Source organism: Seriola aureovittata, chromosome 1, assembly GCF_021018895.1.
Source record: "Seriola aureovittata isolate HTS-2021-v1 ecotype China chromosome 1, ASM2101889v1, whole genome shotgun sequence".
NCBI classification, from domain to species: Eukaryota; Metazoa; Chordata; class Actinopteri; order Carangiformes; family Carangidae; genus Seriola; species Seriola aureovittata.
In genome coordinates, this window is record NC_079364.1 from 23,789,000 (window position 1) to 23,806,443 (window position 17,444).

At 39.6% G+C, this 17,444-nt stretch overlaps 1 protein-coding gene across 1 annotated transcript in view; it reads left to right on the forward strand.

Annotated features, from left to right (window-relative positions):
* hcn4 (hyperpolarization activated cyclic nucleotide-gated potassium channel 4) overlaps positions 1 to 17,444 on the forward strand; it is a 68,216-nt gene that overhangs the window by 17,963 nt on the left and 32,809 nt on the right. Inside the window, exons 2-3 of the mRNA XM_056373438.1 lie at positions 2,354 to 2,777; positions 16,303 to 16,464. Of these exons, the coding sequence (XP_056229413.1) occupies positions 2,354 to 2,777; positions 16,303 to 16,464 (586 nt within the window). The remainder of the gene's footprint in view (positions 1 to 2,353; positions 2,778 to 16,302; positions 16,465 to 17,444) is intronic.

Consider the following 17,444-nt stretch of genomic DNA (forward strand, 5'->3'; position numbering starts at 1 on the left):
CATGTGTCTGCAATAGACATGAAACTGAGATGTGTGTTGGTATGTACTGTATATTTATGTGTGCTTGTGTAAGTGTGAGATGCTCTTGTAAACTGTAATCCAAGCACATTAAAACCCAAGCATTTGCTCCATAGCATTTTTTTACTCAGTGATGTAAAGACTGTCCATAGATGAATGTTGTTGAGGCAATGACACTTCTCATCCCCAGAGGCTAACATGACAAACAGTAACATGGAGAATATGGCTGTTGGAGTTTTTTATTTAGTCATGCTCAGAGAAAAAAAAAGAAAGTAGAACACAGCTAAAGAAATGTGTATTATTAGCTGTGGCCAAGTCTGCAACGTTTAAAATGAGATTTCTTTAATAGCAGTGGGAACACCAGTGATTGTAGCAGTATCTATGGGGATATCAAGGTCTGGTGATAAAGCCCTTTAAGTTTAAGCATATGTAGCTCTTAATCACAGAGGACTTTAGAGAGAAAAGGCAATTTCAGATCAAACTTATCACCAACGAAATGATAAACTGTACATCCAACAAAGGAAACACAGGGAGGCAAGGAAAAAAAACACAAAATTCCCAAAGGAAGTATCATGAGAAAAAAAAATAGAAGACACCCTCAGTTATGGCTGGTTATTTTTGGCTGTGCTTTTGCCCAGTGAGGTTGATAGTATGAACCAAACTGTTAATAAAAAAAATAACGGATTTTTGCTCAACCTGACTTGACTTGGACAATAGGTCTTTTTGGATCAGGCCTTGTGATCCGGGAGAGCAGCAGTTCACTGTAAACCCATGAGTTATTTACTTCACCACACCGTGAAGGAACTATGAAATCAATAGACATCAGCTGCGACAAGGAAGTGAAAGAGTGGTAATTACTTCCTGCAAGACTCTGGCTAGCTTACACTAAAAATGCATCTCCTGCCCTGGTTATGTATGTAGCATCCTTTCTTCTTTATTTCTTATGGTCCTGTTCTTGAAATTGTTTTTTGCACAGAGACAGATCTTTATGGCCCAGTTAGAGGTGAGTGGGTAAATCATCCCAAACTCAACGGTCCAGTGGATGCAAAACGCCCTCATGGTGCAACCTATGGAGTAGCCAGGATACATCACCCTTACCACAAAAGACCCAATCTGGATTCAATTACCAAGCAAGAGTGCACAGAGAGTGCAATTTATATCCAAACTCTCAGGCCTGGAAGATGGACGAGGTCACAGGACAGTCTGTAATTAACAGTTAACCCTCATTGACCTTTGAGTTGTGATTTATGGGTCAAACACAAATAGCTTGCATGTCAAGCTGTCTACTGGCATGGTGAGGAGGTTACATATGTTTAGGTTATTACACCATTATTACGCCGTGTGTGTGTATACGCTTGCTTCCACCACACTGCACAACACCCAAAGGTACCTAAGGTTAAAATAGGCCAGGGATGTACCACAGAGAGGATTTAATTACATATCTGTTGCGTAAATCTGGTGTTAGATAAATTAACAATTTACTGTACATACTTCCTCAGTGGTCAGGCTGTTGTACTGTGTGTGTGTGGGTTGGTGTTTCATAAAAAATGTCAAGTCACTTTCAAAAGATGAGAAAAGGTTAATATTTATAGATCCCCATCAAGGAAATCATACATTAATAACATCAGAGGGGATTTGAGTTAAGTTTATGTATGCTTGTCTCAAATATGTCATCTGTTACACTATGTTGACAAATACAAAAAAGAATATGACCAAAAATGTGAACAAAAATAAATAATTTAACATATATATGGCATCACTGTGTCATATACTGTATAGTTTATCTGTATAATTTATTGATACTTCAATGTTAAAAAAAAAAAAAAAAAGTTACACAAAAATTTCTGATTTTACAACAATCACAACAAAATATTACAAATTAACAAATAAGCAAGCCTATTACATCGAACACTACAGTATAGGTGTTACTCATAATGCCACAATTGTTAAGACATTGCTCTATTGATATTTACAAATGAATTCCTTTTAATTTCTTTTTGTATGCATAATTTATTACTTATAGCAAATTAATTTCAACTTGCTGGATGATTGTGATAGACATAGACACTGTATGCTATGAACAAAGAGGATTGTACAGTTTTTAGCACACATTATTTTCAAGGCCTTTGGTAAAAGGTCACATGATTGTTTGGGAATGTGTTTGTTATACAGTGTGTGTGAGAAGATGCTCTAAGTGTAGAACAACACCTGTCACCCTATAACTGTGCAAAACATTACCAGTTGTTGGTTAGTTGAAGAATTTGGTTATCTTTTGACTTGTGTGTTCTCTCTTTGATCATCCCGTTTCTGCCTTTCTCCATTTCTTTCTTACAAGGTTTTACTGGGACTTGACCATGCTGCTGCTGATGGTGGGAAACCTCATCATCATCCCCGTGGGCATCACGTTCTTCAAAGATGAGCACACGCCCCCCTGGATCGTGTTCAATGTGGTCTCTGACACTTTCTTCCTCATGGACCTGGTCCTGAACTTCAGGACGGGTATCGTCAAGGAGGACAACACAGAGATCATTCTAGATCCGCAACAGATCAAGATTAAGTACTTGCGGAGCTGGTTTGTGGTGGACTTCATCTCCTCCATCCCTGTGGACTACATCTTCCTCATCGTGGAGACGCGCATCGACTCAGATTTCTATAAGACTGCGCGCGCCTTGCGGATTGTCCGCTTCACCAAGATCCTCAGCCTGCTGCGACTCCTGCGTCTCTCGAGACTCATTCGCTACATCCACCAGTGGGAAGAGGTAAGAAAGTACACCTGAGCGTGTAATACTGTATGTTAAAGCCGATAACTTAAAGTTGTGCTGAATGGTGCCCACTTTCGTGTATGACATTTTTGATGAGTGCTGTTTTGATTTGTCTTTGGCAAAGTGGATCCCCTGGATGTCGACAATGGAGACAAAAAAATCAGTGATGCAGAGACAGAGGAAATACCAAGGAAATCACAATGATTGACAGTCGTACAGGGATAGCCTACTGTTTGATGAAGCTAATCAAACACATAGGGTTTCACTTCACACCTAAATCCAATTATAATCTCAATGGTATTCCCATCCCTTGGAGATACCGCAAGAATGTTCGCAGAACTCTGTATTTTCCCCTTTCCCCTAAAAAGGAAATATAGATAGATGCTGCTTCTGATTACATCCACCCTTGAAAGGAGTGAAGAGGCTCTTTTCCTGTACCCCAGTCACCAATAAGTTGATGAAGCTGGGATGTTATTACTGTTTTCTCTCTGTGCGCCCATCCAGCTAGCAGTGGGACCACAGAGCCCAGAGAGGCTTCGCTGCAATACAACCATGATTATAATTGCGGCAATAATTAGAAAAGTTCCCATTGCTCTCAGTGGATGGAGCTTGTTGTTTAGTCTCAGTGGTAAAAGGTGCAAAGTGGAGAATCAGAGACTCAGTGTGGAGTCAACAAGGGGACACTCCACTAGAGAATAATACGGGACAGTCAGAGCTACACTGGTTGGTTGTGAGATTATAGGAAGTAATGTTTTCAGGCTGAGGGGAGCAGACAGACACACAAGAGTTTTGTTATGTATGTTGTCCAGTCACAGAATAAGAGAAAACACTGGATAATTTAATAAATCAAACCCAGGAGTAGGACTGCTTCTTGGAGGCTCAGTGCTTTCATATTAAACTACTGTTTGTCATTCCGCATATCCTCCCTAAAAATAACCAAAAGCCCTCTACATGCTTGTATTTCTCTTAGGCAGGGTTTAATGTCTCGATGAAGAGTACTTTGGCAGAATCAGTGTGCATGGTCATAATACAGATGTTATAGCAGCAGCTCTGCATTGCTGCAGTACATGCTGTTATTAGTGTCAGGGATTAAAGCAATATTTTCCTTACCAGTCAGATTGTGTACCTCCAGAACCAGAAACAATTTAACAGATGAGTCTTGCACTTAATGTAAGCAGTTCGTACATCTCATGACACACTGAAATGTTACTGGTCCCCACTGTATTGAATTTCCTAGTGTATTTATTACCCAGAAATGATTTTTTTGTGTCCATATATTGAATATTCCACATGATCACAAAAATTACTTTTTCATTTTATTCCAAAGAAATAAATTGGTATGGGACACTGTCGCTATTATAGATTTTGAATTATATCTTTAATAGTATACTTACATTTATACTTACATTTTGTAATTGGATCTCAGCTTTGGTAGTTGTTATTTAATGAGAACACACACATTATTAGAGTATAAAAACATTTGAAAGTTGTTCCAGTTTACATAAAATGGATTCCCAAAACTTTAAGCACTCAGAGTAGACCAACTCCAGGACAATAAATAGAAAAATTCATTATTAAATATTAATTGAATTTTGCTGTAATTTCATCTCAAGAAGCTTCATTTAGCTTCAATATTACTGATGAACAATTCTGTTTGTCTTCATCAAAACATCCACACAGTCAACCAAACAATCATTTCAGTTTCATTTCAGTGTGAGTCTCTTGATACATATCTTTCTTTATGGTATTACTGGTTTGTTTAAAATCATTTATGAAATGCATACAAGTACATATAATTTTTTTTGTTGTCTTACATACAAATACAAATAAACTTGAAAATGATCATGTTTATGGAACAATGAATTAAATAAAAAAAATAAAATAAAAAAAATCTGAAATAAGGGTCTTGGTTTAGCTTGTGCTTCAAATTAGACTATTTTAGAAAATATACAGTGGGTTGTTCAGGGTCATGGTAACAGTAGATAGTAATTTTATTTTTATGTTGAGTGTTTCCCTGGTTTCAAATCGAATTGTCATCAGAGCCACGAGAATACATGCTAACAACAATGTACTGGTATTCATTAATTAGCCTGTTTGCACAATGTTGTCAAAATGCAGCGCTGCTTCGTTAGTTGGTGGGTGTGTTCACCTGAGTGCATGATATTACATGGGCAACCGGAAAGGTTGAATAGTGAGCTGATTGCCAATCAAACCACAGTAGCCCCAGATCTGCCCACGGGCATTCAGAAAAGTTCCTGGTTTTCAGATATTCAGCTGGCACTCTGGGCAGAACAGTGTATATAAGTGTGGTGACATTAATCATGCAGGGCCTCTGTGATGCCATTTCAAAGAGAGGAAAAGTTCAAATAAATCACTGGGGGAGAATCCCTTTGCCGCGCTGTGCCGCCATGCATGCCTGCTGCTCCACCTCTGAGCCCAAAATGTAGGCAGGGATACATGTAGTTCAGGCCAACTTTCATTTGAATAGAGTGGACACACTGACAGTGAGCTGTCACATGTTGAGCCTGCAATAAGGCAACAAAGGAAGGAGAGGAGAGAGAAGGCATCTGTGGAGGAGGAAAAAAAGGAAGGAACTAGCTGAACTAGATTATAGCCATGGGCTGTTTGTCTCATTGTTATTGACCACCACCCCAGACCAGCACTAAAGCTTAGAAATAAAGGAAAAGAGTAGGATGGGAGAAAAACAAAAAGAAGAAAAACACAAATTCCTATTAATGTCATTAAAAAAAAAAAAAAAAACTTGCAAGGACATTGCAGGACAATGATGACAACAGCATCTAAAAAAAAAAAACACCCAAAAATGCTGAAACAGTACGACAAAGAGAGGGGACAGCCAGCTGCCATTTACGTGTTTTATGCCTATGTGGGTTGTGTGTGTGTGTGTGTGTGTGTGTGTGTGTGTGTGTGTGTGTGTGTGTGTGAGTGAGTGTGTGTGTTTGTAAGGGCTTGCTGATGAATGCTAGTTAGGCAGACAGAGTGAAAGGCCAGCTTTGCCTCAGCGCCAGAGTACTCCAGATGCAACCTCACAGAAATGTCATCTGTCACTGCAGAATAACTTGTCGCCCAGATCTCACCACCTGACTGACTTTTTGACTTTTACTATTGACAGGTACACTTCAGACAATGTGTGTGTATCTTATAGCCATTTGAATATTGTGGCAACATTCACATTGACCTTAGTCAATCTATTCACCTGCGTATTGAGCTTTGGAGAGAAATTCAGAGAGGGAAAAAAAAATAGTAATTCTGTGGTCACAGTTTTATACTTTGCTGTATATCTAGACTGACCTACCAAACAAAACTGGTTTTCTGGCTCTCACAGAATTAAGCCAGGATCCTTGTGATCCATGACATTTTTAGCCCCCCCGTACCATCACTGAATGCCATTCCGCTTTGCTTGCCACTCTAAATATGGCGCCGCAATGAGATGCAGTTCTCTGACATGGCGGAATCTGCCGACCTGTGATGCCCCAATGTCCTCCAAAAAGGCAAAGCCGATTTATTTTACTCATATTTCACAAGTATCTGCAATCCATAAATAGTCCTGCACAAATTCATTTGGTTTGTTATTGTTTGAGCTTCATCTCCTCCTCAGTAAGAAGTCACACAAAGGACACTTCGGCTGGGAGGCGTTGAATACAGCTCAGCGAACTAAACCGCCTGGTTTAATGCCTCGTAGGGTGATAGTTTTGGGAACAACTTTTAGGATAATGGTCTTTTCTCATGTACTCGCTGCAGTGAGTAAAGCTTTTGAGGAATTCGAGACAAGACAAAGGAATAAAACATTATCAGATGCACCAAAGAGATGGAGAAGCAAATTATAACAAAAGCAGAGCTCAAATGTATTATAGGTGAAGTGACTAAGGAAAATAGATTCATAAAATCAGAGTGGCATACTGAACAGAGTACCTCTGGACAAATTATGTATAGAAACTTTTTTCAAAAGGTTACTAAATCAACCATTCACTGTTTCACATCCTCACTCAAAAAGAATTGTACTGCTGTGACCTGCACTCTCGCAGCAATAGGCCGGTCGAACAAGTCATAAATCTGTTTCATAAGACAGTTAACTAACTCTCACACATAGTGTCATCTTCAGTCATAGCGTCAGTATTTTGTAAGTGAAGTGAGGACATGGACGTATAAATAATAAAATGTTATTTTCAGAGCTCCGTTACCTTCGGTTTTATGAAATTATGTGACAGGTCAAGGAAGTAGACCATAATCTGAAATGCACATTTGTACATACATATGCAATCAGTATGCAGTACATGTCTATTCATTGCTGTATATGTATGTCACTTGTGTTTTCCTGTGTGTTAAAGTAAGCATGCTTTTGCCTGGTTTGTTAACATGGACTATAATAGCGTGTCCTTAGAAGAGCATATCGTGCTAGTAGCCTGGAGCCCAGACATGGTGGCACATAACCACAAACTGTCGAAGTGTCCTTGAGCGTGATTCTTGACCCCTAAACTGCTCCAATGGGGCTTCCCAGGAGAGAACAGGAGGTGGAGTTTGTGGGTTAAAGCAGAGATGGAGTCTTCTGTGAAATGCCACCGTGCACTATATACTGCAGCTCAATGACATGGTGTTATGATGACAATTACTGTTAGTATAAATATCTTTATATTGTACCATTTAAGTGCCAAAAGTCGAAATGGCAAGTTGTTTCCAGTATTCTCTGTCATGTAGGATCACAGTATTTCCATCCTTACTATCATACAGTATCTACGGGGGATTGACAATCTTATGCGATTTACATGTCAGTACTGTATAAAATCCATATTACACATGGTGGCTATTCGGGAAAAAAAATTAAGAGACTACTGCAAAATGATATATATTTCTCTGGTTTTACTATGTATATAAATATTAAGTACAATGAACATTTTTGTTTTATTCTATAAACTACTGACATCATTTCTAACAAAGTCTTTTAGAGCATTTATTTGCAGAAAAGGTGTTTTCAGACCGCAAACAATGCAAAGAAATCAAGTTCATATTCATTTTTAAACAACACAATACTAATGTTTTAGCTTAGGAGGCATTCAGAAATCAATATTTGGTGTAATAACCTTTATTTTCCATCACAGCTTTCATACGTCTTGTCATGCAGTCTTTCACATTACTGTTGGGTGTCTTTATGCCACTCCTGGCGCAAAGATTCAAGCAGCTTGGCTTTGTTTGATGGCTTGTGAGCATCCATCTTCATATTCCAGAGGTTTTCAATGGGGTTCAGTTCTGGAGATCAGACTGGCCATGAAAGGGTCTTGATCTGGTGGTTCTCCATCCATATCCTGATTGACCTGGCTGTGTGGCATGGAGCACTGTCCTACTGGACAAAACAATCCTCAGAGTTGGTGTCATTGTCAGAGCAAGTTTTCTTTGAGGATGACCTTAGACATTGCTTAATTCATGTGTCCATCATGAAGACAATTACACCCTTGCTGAAGCACCCCCAGATCATCTCTTATCCTCATAGGTCTCTCCAGGTCTTCGACAATTGGATCATAGAAGCTTACCTTATCGCAGTCCTCTACGGTCCAAACTTCAGCCTTGTTCCTCGTTCTAGCTTTGCACGACTTCAGCCCCTTCAACCTGTTTCAAACCGTCCTCGCTGTGCACTTAGCCCCAGCTGCCATTTGCCACTCTTTTTGTAGGTCACTTGATGTCATGCTACGGTTGTTGAGCGACATTCGAATGAGTTGGCGGTCATCCGTACCCTCCGTCAGTCTGTAGCTTTTTTGTTTCCAGTGTCTGCTGCTTGACCTTGTACTCATGAACCACTGTCTTTGAAATTTTCAGGATGGAAGCAACCTGATGCTCACTATATCCCTCTGCCAGTAAAGCCAGTGAACCCTTCTCTGCCTCACCTCTCTTTTCAACTGGTTTGGTATGGTCAGTAGTTATTTTTTGAGGCAGTACTAGCACTGTTTTTGCCATCCAGCTGGTCCTATTGCAGGAGTATAGAGGTGATATTCCCATTAAATAAGATTTGGTTCATGTGATCACCTAATCAGTGCCCCACTAAGTAGAATGAGGTGTTTCTGTGTTTCTGCCATACATGTAGAGATGCTGGTGTCTTTAATTTTTCTCCAGAGCTTTACATCTCCAGCGAAAATCTACAATGATTTGCCACTAATCCATTTTGTATACTAATAACATTTACATTATCCCACCGCCCTGTGAAACAGTGTGAAATCTGTTGTTATCAGTGCGTCTCTGCCACTCACAGTCTAACATGCTCACAGTCTAGGAGTGGAAAAAGAAAAGACACATTAAAATACAAAGCACAAAATGGTTTTAGCAAGCAAAGTGACATCTGTTTGCTGAAATTGTATCATCTTCACCTCCTCAAAGACTCTAATCATAACACCACTAACACCATCAGTATCCTTTTGCATAACTGAAGCAATGCCCTGATCCCCCACCAGCTCGTGAAATCTCTCGTGTGTATGTCCTTTTTATCACAGCTGTCATAAATTAGCTCTGATTGCCTCCATTTCCTATACAAATACTTCAGAATTAAAGGTGTTTTTACAACCGCCATGTTGACAGAATGTTGTTAACAAACAAGGAGGTTTTGGCGGTGGTGGCTATATTCCAGTGATAACACTGTCATGCATAATGACATTCAACATGGTGTGCAGATCTCCATCACAAACACACACACACACACACACACACACACACATATACACACAGCAGATTATGGTGCCTCCCCTGTCTCCCTCTTGTCAGCTTCCTCTTGTCACTTTTCATCGGGATAAAAATAAGTCTGTGACCGGATATTCTCCTCATTGGAGTTGTCTCCTGTTGACGAACCAGTGACTTGGATGAGATTAGTCATCCTGTTAAATCAGATTCAAGGCAGTGCACTAATGACTAAGCTCTGAGGGCTTCCTCTCATCATGCCTGATGCCTATAACATAACCGTCTCGACTGGCCGACCCTGTACACGTTGCCTTTAGCGTGGATGGAGATGAGACGAGAGCTGAGGCCGTTACTGAGGGGGTAGGGAATTTTAAAAAACAAAGATTTTATAGTAAGGTGTGTAGTCAAATAACTTTAGGAGCTGTGCCACCTCACCTGTGTCCATTTATTAGAAGTGGCAGAATGTCTATATCTATTAATATTGGCATGTCTTGGATTGTTAAGATTTATGGCTCAGCTCACCTAAGTGGCTGTGCACTGCAGTTAAGGAGAAACAAAACGATATGTCAGTTAAATGCTCAGGTTCTTTGATCAAAGTCAGCCATGTGGCCGCCCTGTGGATCCAGAAAATGATTGAAGTGCCTTTCATTTCCACCCAGTAAATCTATACAAAAATATTTAAATAAGTTAAATCAACTAATCAGCCTCCCCCAACCCCCCACTGACCCATTACCTTGGCCAAGGACTGGTCTTTCAGAGATAAGAAAAGCAGGAAGAATAGATTTAATGGGCTATTATTGAGTGCACAATGAGGCTTGCCAGCAACAGTGACAGGTCCTCAACACTGAATGAGCCTTGTGCGATATGAATACCCGCAGTGGATTTGCTTTAAAAACTATTACACAAAAATGTGTAATCCTGCACAAACCCAATGGCGCATCTTGGTAGGGAGCATAGTTAGAGTGGTTTTTGTGATCCGAGCCCTCCAGGCCTGTTTAGACAGATGATGGAAGGGTGTTCCCTGTGGTCCACTCCCAGGCCTATTTCTCATTCTCCACATGTGCTTTCGTCCACCGTGACAGCATGCATGAGCATGACATTTTGGTCTAGGCATTTATAGTGAGAAATCTAACCCCTGCCCACAGTCTGCTCCTAGAATCTGCCATCATGTTCGATGATTAAAAATAACACGCATGGAATGCTTTAGTTGATGAACTTCATTACTTATCACAGGAAATCATGTCTCGCTCCAACACATGAAGTTGCAGCATGTGGCAATTAACACAGTAAATGTACTGAACATATGACATACACTACCTGGTGCTTAGTACATGCAAAATTATCGCTATTGTCAGAGAAAAGGTAGATGACAGTGACATAATCAGCTCATCCATAACTTAAACATAACATACATTTTTTAAAATGATTTTCTAATATGTAGCAGCTGTTAATTAAAAATATTTTTATTATGTATTTTTACCTGATCAGTAAGATTGGTCTTGTGCTTTCATATTTATATTTAAAACCATATCTTCTTAATACAAACCAATGACAATAAATCAACACACTGAGCTCCAATGTGTACGGGTATGGTTTCCTCAAAACCAGAATTTACTCAAATTAAATTATTTAGTAGTGCATTAAATACAATAATAAATTATTCAATTGGAGAGCTGATTTGCTGCAACCAAAACTGTATGATAAAATGAAATGTCCACCGTGTTGATAATTAAATAACTGCTGTAGAGTGTAGCCTTTACACTCAAACGTAATCATTACGTGAATTATTCAAAACAAATTAAAGTAAATGAAGCATCATTTTTTAATAAAGCGTACCACATGGCAGCATAGCAGTGATAGTGAAGGGGAGGGTTAGGGGTGAAGGCCTGTGGTGGACAGGTTCAGTCAGCAAAATGGAATCAGGAAAAACAATGTGAGTGAAGCCTTTTTTTGTTTTCTCTTATGTGTCCCAAAACATTCATCATCATTAGCAGTGCTAGCAGCAAATGCCAGATGCCTCGGTATAGTATTACACTGACTGTTTGGGCAGCTACCATCACCTCCATGCATCTATTCTCTCACCTGGATCATACTCTTCTCACACCATCTGTGTGAGATGACTTGGCAGCTTTCTTCTCTCTCTCTCTCTCTCTCTCTCTCTCTCTCTCTCTCTCTCTCTGGGCCTTATCGGTGCCTCTCAAGGATACAGTTATTTTATTACTTAAGCACGTAATAATGTTTTTGTCGCCTGTCGTGCACACTGATCTTTATTCATTAGTTTTATTTATCTGCAGAGCATTGTGAATAAGTTTGGTCTATCTCCATTTGTAGTCGTCATATTGAAAGAATATTAGAAGTAGTATGGCACAAGTCAGTTCGTATTTACATTTTCATATACAACAGTTTCTGCCTCACTGTGTGTTTGGATACCAGGTTTACTGGTATCTAAAAAGCAGTGCTGGAAGCAGCAGTAGTAGCTATAGTTTACAAGATTAGTATTTCCAGCAGCAGTTTAGTAATACAAGTAGTTTAATTGTCAGTGTTTGATTTCCTTTTTTTTTATTTTGATTTCCCTTTGATTGTGGTTAAAGTGGCTTTTCCCACACAATTACAGCCCCCACTTCAAAGTGCTTGCAACCATGTAATTGCCATTTCATTAGTTACACTTGTGAAAGCACTGTATTGATGTTGACTTACCATAGGTGATGTGACCTGACCCATGATTTTGGTCTTAAGAAAAGGCAAGCAGATATCGGCATGGCCTCTCATATCGAGAGGTCTAATGAGGGTAGTGTGAGTAACAACGAGACCCCGTAAAGACGCTGTTGTGTTGCGTCTCTGTGCCCTCATCAATCAAAGCTCTCTTGTTTATTCTGATGCTAATACAGCCAGCCTCACTCTGTGGCCCTATCAATTAAAAGAAAGTGGTCAGCAATCCATCATCCTCCATTTAACAAGCCAGGTTGTGGAATGCTGTGAGTGCAAACAATGTGTGTATGCATGTGTGTCTTTATTAAATACTGTATGTGTGCATGTTTACAGTACATATCGCTTTGTTATATTACACAGAGCGTCATCTTCAAATATACAAGAATAAAGAAATTAAAAGAGATGGAGAAGAGATACAGAGACATCCTTCCCTTGCCTCAGAATAATGATCCTTTAACAACCTACGAACCGAAACAATCTTGGGAACAATTTTTGGTAACTGGAAAGTCTGTTCGTGCTTGGCATGGGTGTATTTGAATTGATTACAGCTGTGAATTGAGATAGGGGAATCACCTTCCTCTAGTGACAGTACAGTTTGGGTTACAAACCGGAGATTTGCATGGCATTACCCCTGACAGTTCTCATAGGCTTTATTCTCTACACAGTGGTTAAGTGCCAGAGGTCTTTTGAGGGCACTTCTATGGTAGGAATGTAGCAGGAGTTATTGTTGAACTGTAATGAGTCATTCAGGTTGCTCTATATGATACTGAAAAGGATTTATCCTTCTTCAGAAATGAAATATACTGACACTGGAGAAAATTTGTTAGTTTTCAGTATATTGCCATGCTGAAGGACAGCCCACACAATGCAAAGAGACAGTGGCAGGTGCACTAAAGACAGTAGACCATTTCATTTTTCACACTAAATGTTATGACCAAAGATGGGTCAATGCTGTGCACAATTTTGGATGATAAAGGTAACACCCCTCATGAAACCCAATGGTATTAATTAGGGCTGCACAATTAATCGAAATATAATCGAAATCGCAATATGGCCAAGTGCACTATCCAAATCGCAGGAGCTGTAATTTTTTTGATATATGATGATAAGGTAAAATGTGTCACAAAATTGTTGTGCATTGTTAGCATCATAAACGTTGTGGTGCTACAAAGTCTACAAATCATATTCTCCAGATGTAAGGGAACAACAAAAATCACATCATCGTTTTAAATTTTTTTCTCAGTGAAAATTAAAATGCAAAAACAATCATTCCCACTGAAATCATGACTAATCGCAAACGCAATATCTGCCAAAATAATTGCGATATGAGTTTTTTTTTTGTATTGTTCAGCCCTAGTATTAATGCTGCTTTTAAATATAGTGATTAAAGGGGTACTACCTCTGTAAGGGAGGGAGGGACACTCACAAGAAACTGATTAAAAGAAAAGGAATGCAGCAGAGGCTCTGATATCCTGACTTGTAGTTTCTACATGCTCTTAAAATGCTTAATCCTACATTTCCCATAACGCAGCCTAATAATGTCTTTCATTGTTAAATGCCTAGGTCTTTCAAACCCCATATCCCCAGATTATAACATTTTTAAAAATGTCTCCAAGCCCAAGGTAAAATGACGTTTCACCATTTTCACATACTAAGTACTACTCAGATTCTTGATGTAAAGATTTGATGGAGTCGATTCTCGATTTAAAACCAATTCTGTCAACATAACATTATTAACTAACATTAGTGCAAAAACTGATTTTTGCCATTCATGAAGTGAATCTGCAGAATCATAAAACATGAGTTTCATGGTTCGTATAAAGGCACAAAAATGTATTGAAATATTTTCAGAATTGCATTATTATGAAGTCCAAATCTTAGGAGCTGCAATTTTTTGATAACGGTAAAATGTGTCACAACATATCATAAATGAAGGATTGTGATGCTATAGAGATGCCCTGGTCTAGAAATCATATTCTCCAGATGTAAGTAACATGCTGTTTGGTACGGACCACAGCAAAAAGCACATTAACATAATGTTTTTGTTTTTTTTTCAGTGACAGTTAAAAGCAAAAATTACCGCTCCCACTATAATTGTGACTCATATTGCAATCACAATATCTGTCGAAATAATTGCAATATGATTTTTTTTTTAAATTAATTTTATATCGTTCAACCCTAGTTCTTATGTGAATTAATTTTTTCACCCCCTCTTTGATGTCTGAAATTGGTGGAATACCCCTTTAATACCAATTTTTTTCCTTTATCAGAACAAGATGAAAATAAAAATAAAAATTTGGAAAAAAAATAATTAATTTCAATATTTATCATCTATATCTCACTTCCTTTGAAGCTAAATATCTGCTTCCACAGTTCAGTTTTGTTCTTCCCCTTCGACAAAATGTGCAGCTTCCTTTTGCAGATAGCCTGAGGGTAAATGTAATATTCCAATGGCAATCAAGTCAGAAACTCAAACAACTAATTATAAAAATGACAATTCAAAATGTAAATAATACACTGTGTGTTGGTATGCTTTACATCTCTGTTTATCCTTAATGTCCCAGGAATTGTTGTATTTAAGTTCATAAATTGCTTGGCAAGTTTTTCATAGTTTTAAAAGCAGCCTTGGTTTTAAATAGCTTCCCTTTCCTGTCTGGAAATACGATTTCACAAATGAAAAATATATCAGGCTCAGTGTGGGAGATGGAAAGGGATACCTCATGATTTATTCATTTGCCACAGAGTGAATTTAACACTTTAATGTTACGGAACGCCATTACGGCTCCAACAAGAAATTTGACATCACACAACATTGCATATTAGATAACATAACTTATTTATCACGGTGTTTAAAGGAAAGGCTGGCTCCTAAAAAAACAAACAATAGCTCACATTTGAAGTGCAGCTGTGAAGGGAGGTGTAGAAAAACGACAGCATTCGGTGGGTTGAGCAAATAAAAAAAAAAAAAAATAAAAAATAAAAAAAAAAAAGGTGCAGCTGGGCGGATGATTCAGCTTAGGTGACGTAAAAGTGCCCAAGGCTAAACATTTTGAACAAGAGCACAAAGGAAGAGGGAAAGGGACAGAGTAGGCAAGAGGCACGCTGAGATTCCCTGTGTATCTGTGTGTGTGGACAGACGGATGGAGAGTGCGTGAGCGGGGACGTCTCCATCCACTCCGAGACAGCCTGGCTCCGCTCCTCGCCAGGGCACATTTTCCTAAGCATACCTCTGGCTTCATGTCAGCCTGTTGACGGAGCTAAATTGATGTGATTTGATGGTGCAGCAGCGCCCACACTGTCCCAGACAAACACAACGCTGATCCCTGCCAGCTTCTCTCTTAACACGCACACCGAAAAAACACACACTCACAGTCATATGCATTCAGATAGAAATTGAAAAATAAACAACCCCGGCGCTTCAGGAACAAGCACTAAAGATTAAACTTTGGGGCGGCAAATATGATGATGTCTTTATCTTCCTCCTCATCATCACCTACTGCTGAACAACAAAGTGAAGATGGAACGTGCCCTCTTAAAAGGCACTGAGTGGATTTTAATAAGGAGTGGAGCGATTAGCAGTGTACACCGTGGTCTTCATTGGGATTAAGAGGCTTTGAATGGTTGAGGCCATTAAAATCTACACCAGCCCAGAAGTCCTGCAGCGCCTTATGAGTATATTTATCATTAGGATTAACAAACCCTGCCTGCGAACACTCTCACCCCAGGAGCTCAGCCACCTCTACCCTTGTACCATTATTGTGTGTGTGTATTGAGGCTGTTGATAAGAGCGATTCAGCAGCAGGGAAGGTAAAACTCTGGTCGCAGTCTGCCGACCGTCCCCAGTGAATTGTTCTCAGAACGGCAACATCTGCATCCAGCAGCTCATCTATGTGCAGTGTTATAAGCTGTGGTTTCCACAGGCAGATAGTACATTGTCATCTAATTCCTAAACCACAAACCCTGTGTATGACGTGATCAAAGAAGAGATCCAGAAGTCATTGTACTGCTTGTGGAGGAGGACAATCTCCCTTGAGGACGTGTGTGTGTACTTTTCAATCTAGAGAGATTTCAGGGATTTCACTATCAGCGTGTTGAGTCATCCTACCCTAACCTGATTCCTCTCTCTCCCACCCCTCAGATCTTCCACATGACCTATGACCTGGCCAGCGCCATGGTGAGGATAGTCAACCTGATTGGCATGATGCTGCTGCTGTGTCACTGGGATGGCTGCTTGCAGTTCCTGGTGCCCATGCTGCAGGACTTCCCCGCCGACTGCTGGGTGTCCAAAAATAAGATGGTGGTAAGTGCTGCTCCTGCGCCGTGTCCTCCTGCCTGTTCAGATCAGATTATACCCTGTCTTATCTCAACCGTCAACTTCAGTAATTACTGTACTAAAACCCTTTAGCATCCTAGGAAAGGATTGCCTTGCATATCTGTCATTTTAAACCATAAATCAAATATATTTATCTGCTACATTTGCCCACTTTTATTCAATTTGCTGGTTGTTTTTATTTATTTGGAGCTCTTGACATCTGTACCTGCTGTGAAAGGAGAGAGACAGTGAGGCTATGCATGGAACATTGATTTCCTGAATAGGACAGACGGCCCTTATCCAATATTGGCTGCATATTGACAGTTTCCAGTGAGCACTCATGCTGTGCTTTAATTTCGCTGCATTGTTAACAGCTGCCGGAGTAGAGCCTCTGTTAAAGCCTGACTCATAATAGAGTTCTCTTTTATTTGCTTACGGAAGCGGACTGTGTCACACCTGATGTGTGACTGTGAATCACCCGCAGCTGACGGCCTCATGTTAACTTAATGTGTCACAAAGAGTATAGCTCCGCAGGAATCAGACTTATTGTCAGGTTTAGTGGGCCCCACCACTAAACCTCAATAGGGACTGATCTAACATCAGTGAATGCTCCTCTAATCAGCATACCAGTAAATCAACATATATTAAACCCTTGAGCAATGGTTCCCTAACTGATGGCTTGTCAATATACATGGCAATGGAGGTGTCAATAGGGCAGTGTTTGGACTTTTGTGGGGTCGGCAGTGAAACATTGAAAGATGTCGACATGGTGCAATAAAAGCTTCCTAGATTTAATAGATTTATAGGCGCCCAAACATGCATTCACAAACACCCACACAATAGACAAACACATTTTTTCTCCTCTGCTCTCGCTCCTTTTTTTCTTTTCCTCTTTATACTCCTTTTTCCCCCTGCTGTCTACCACACAGTCTTGCTATATAAGTCTTGTCTAATCACTATTAGTACTG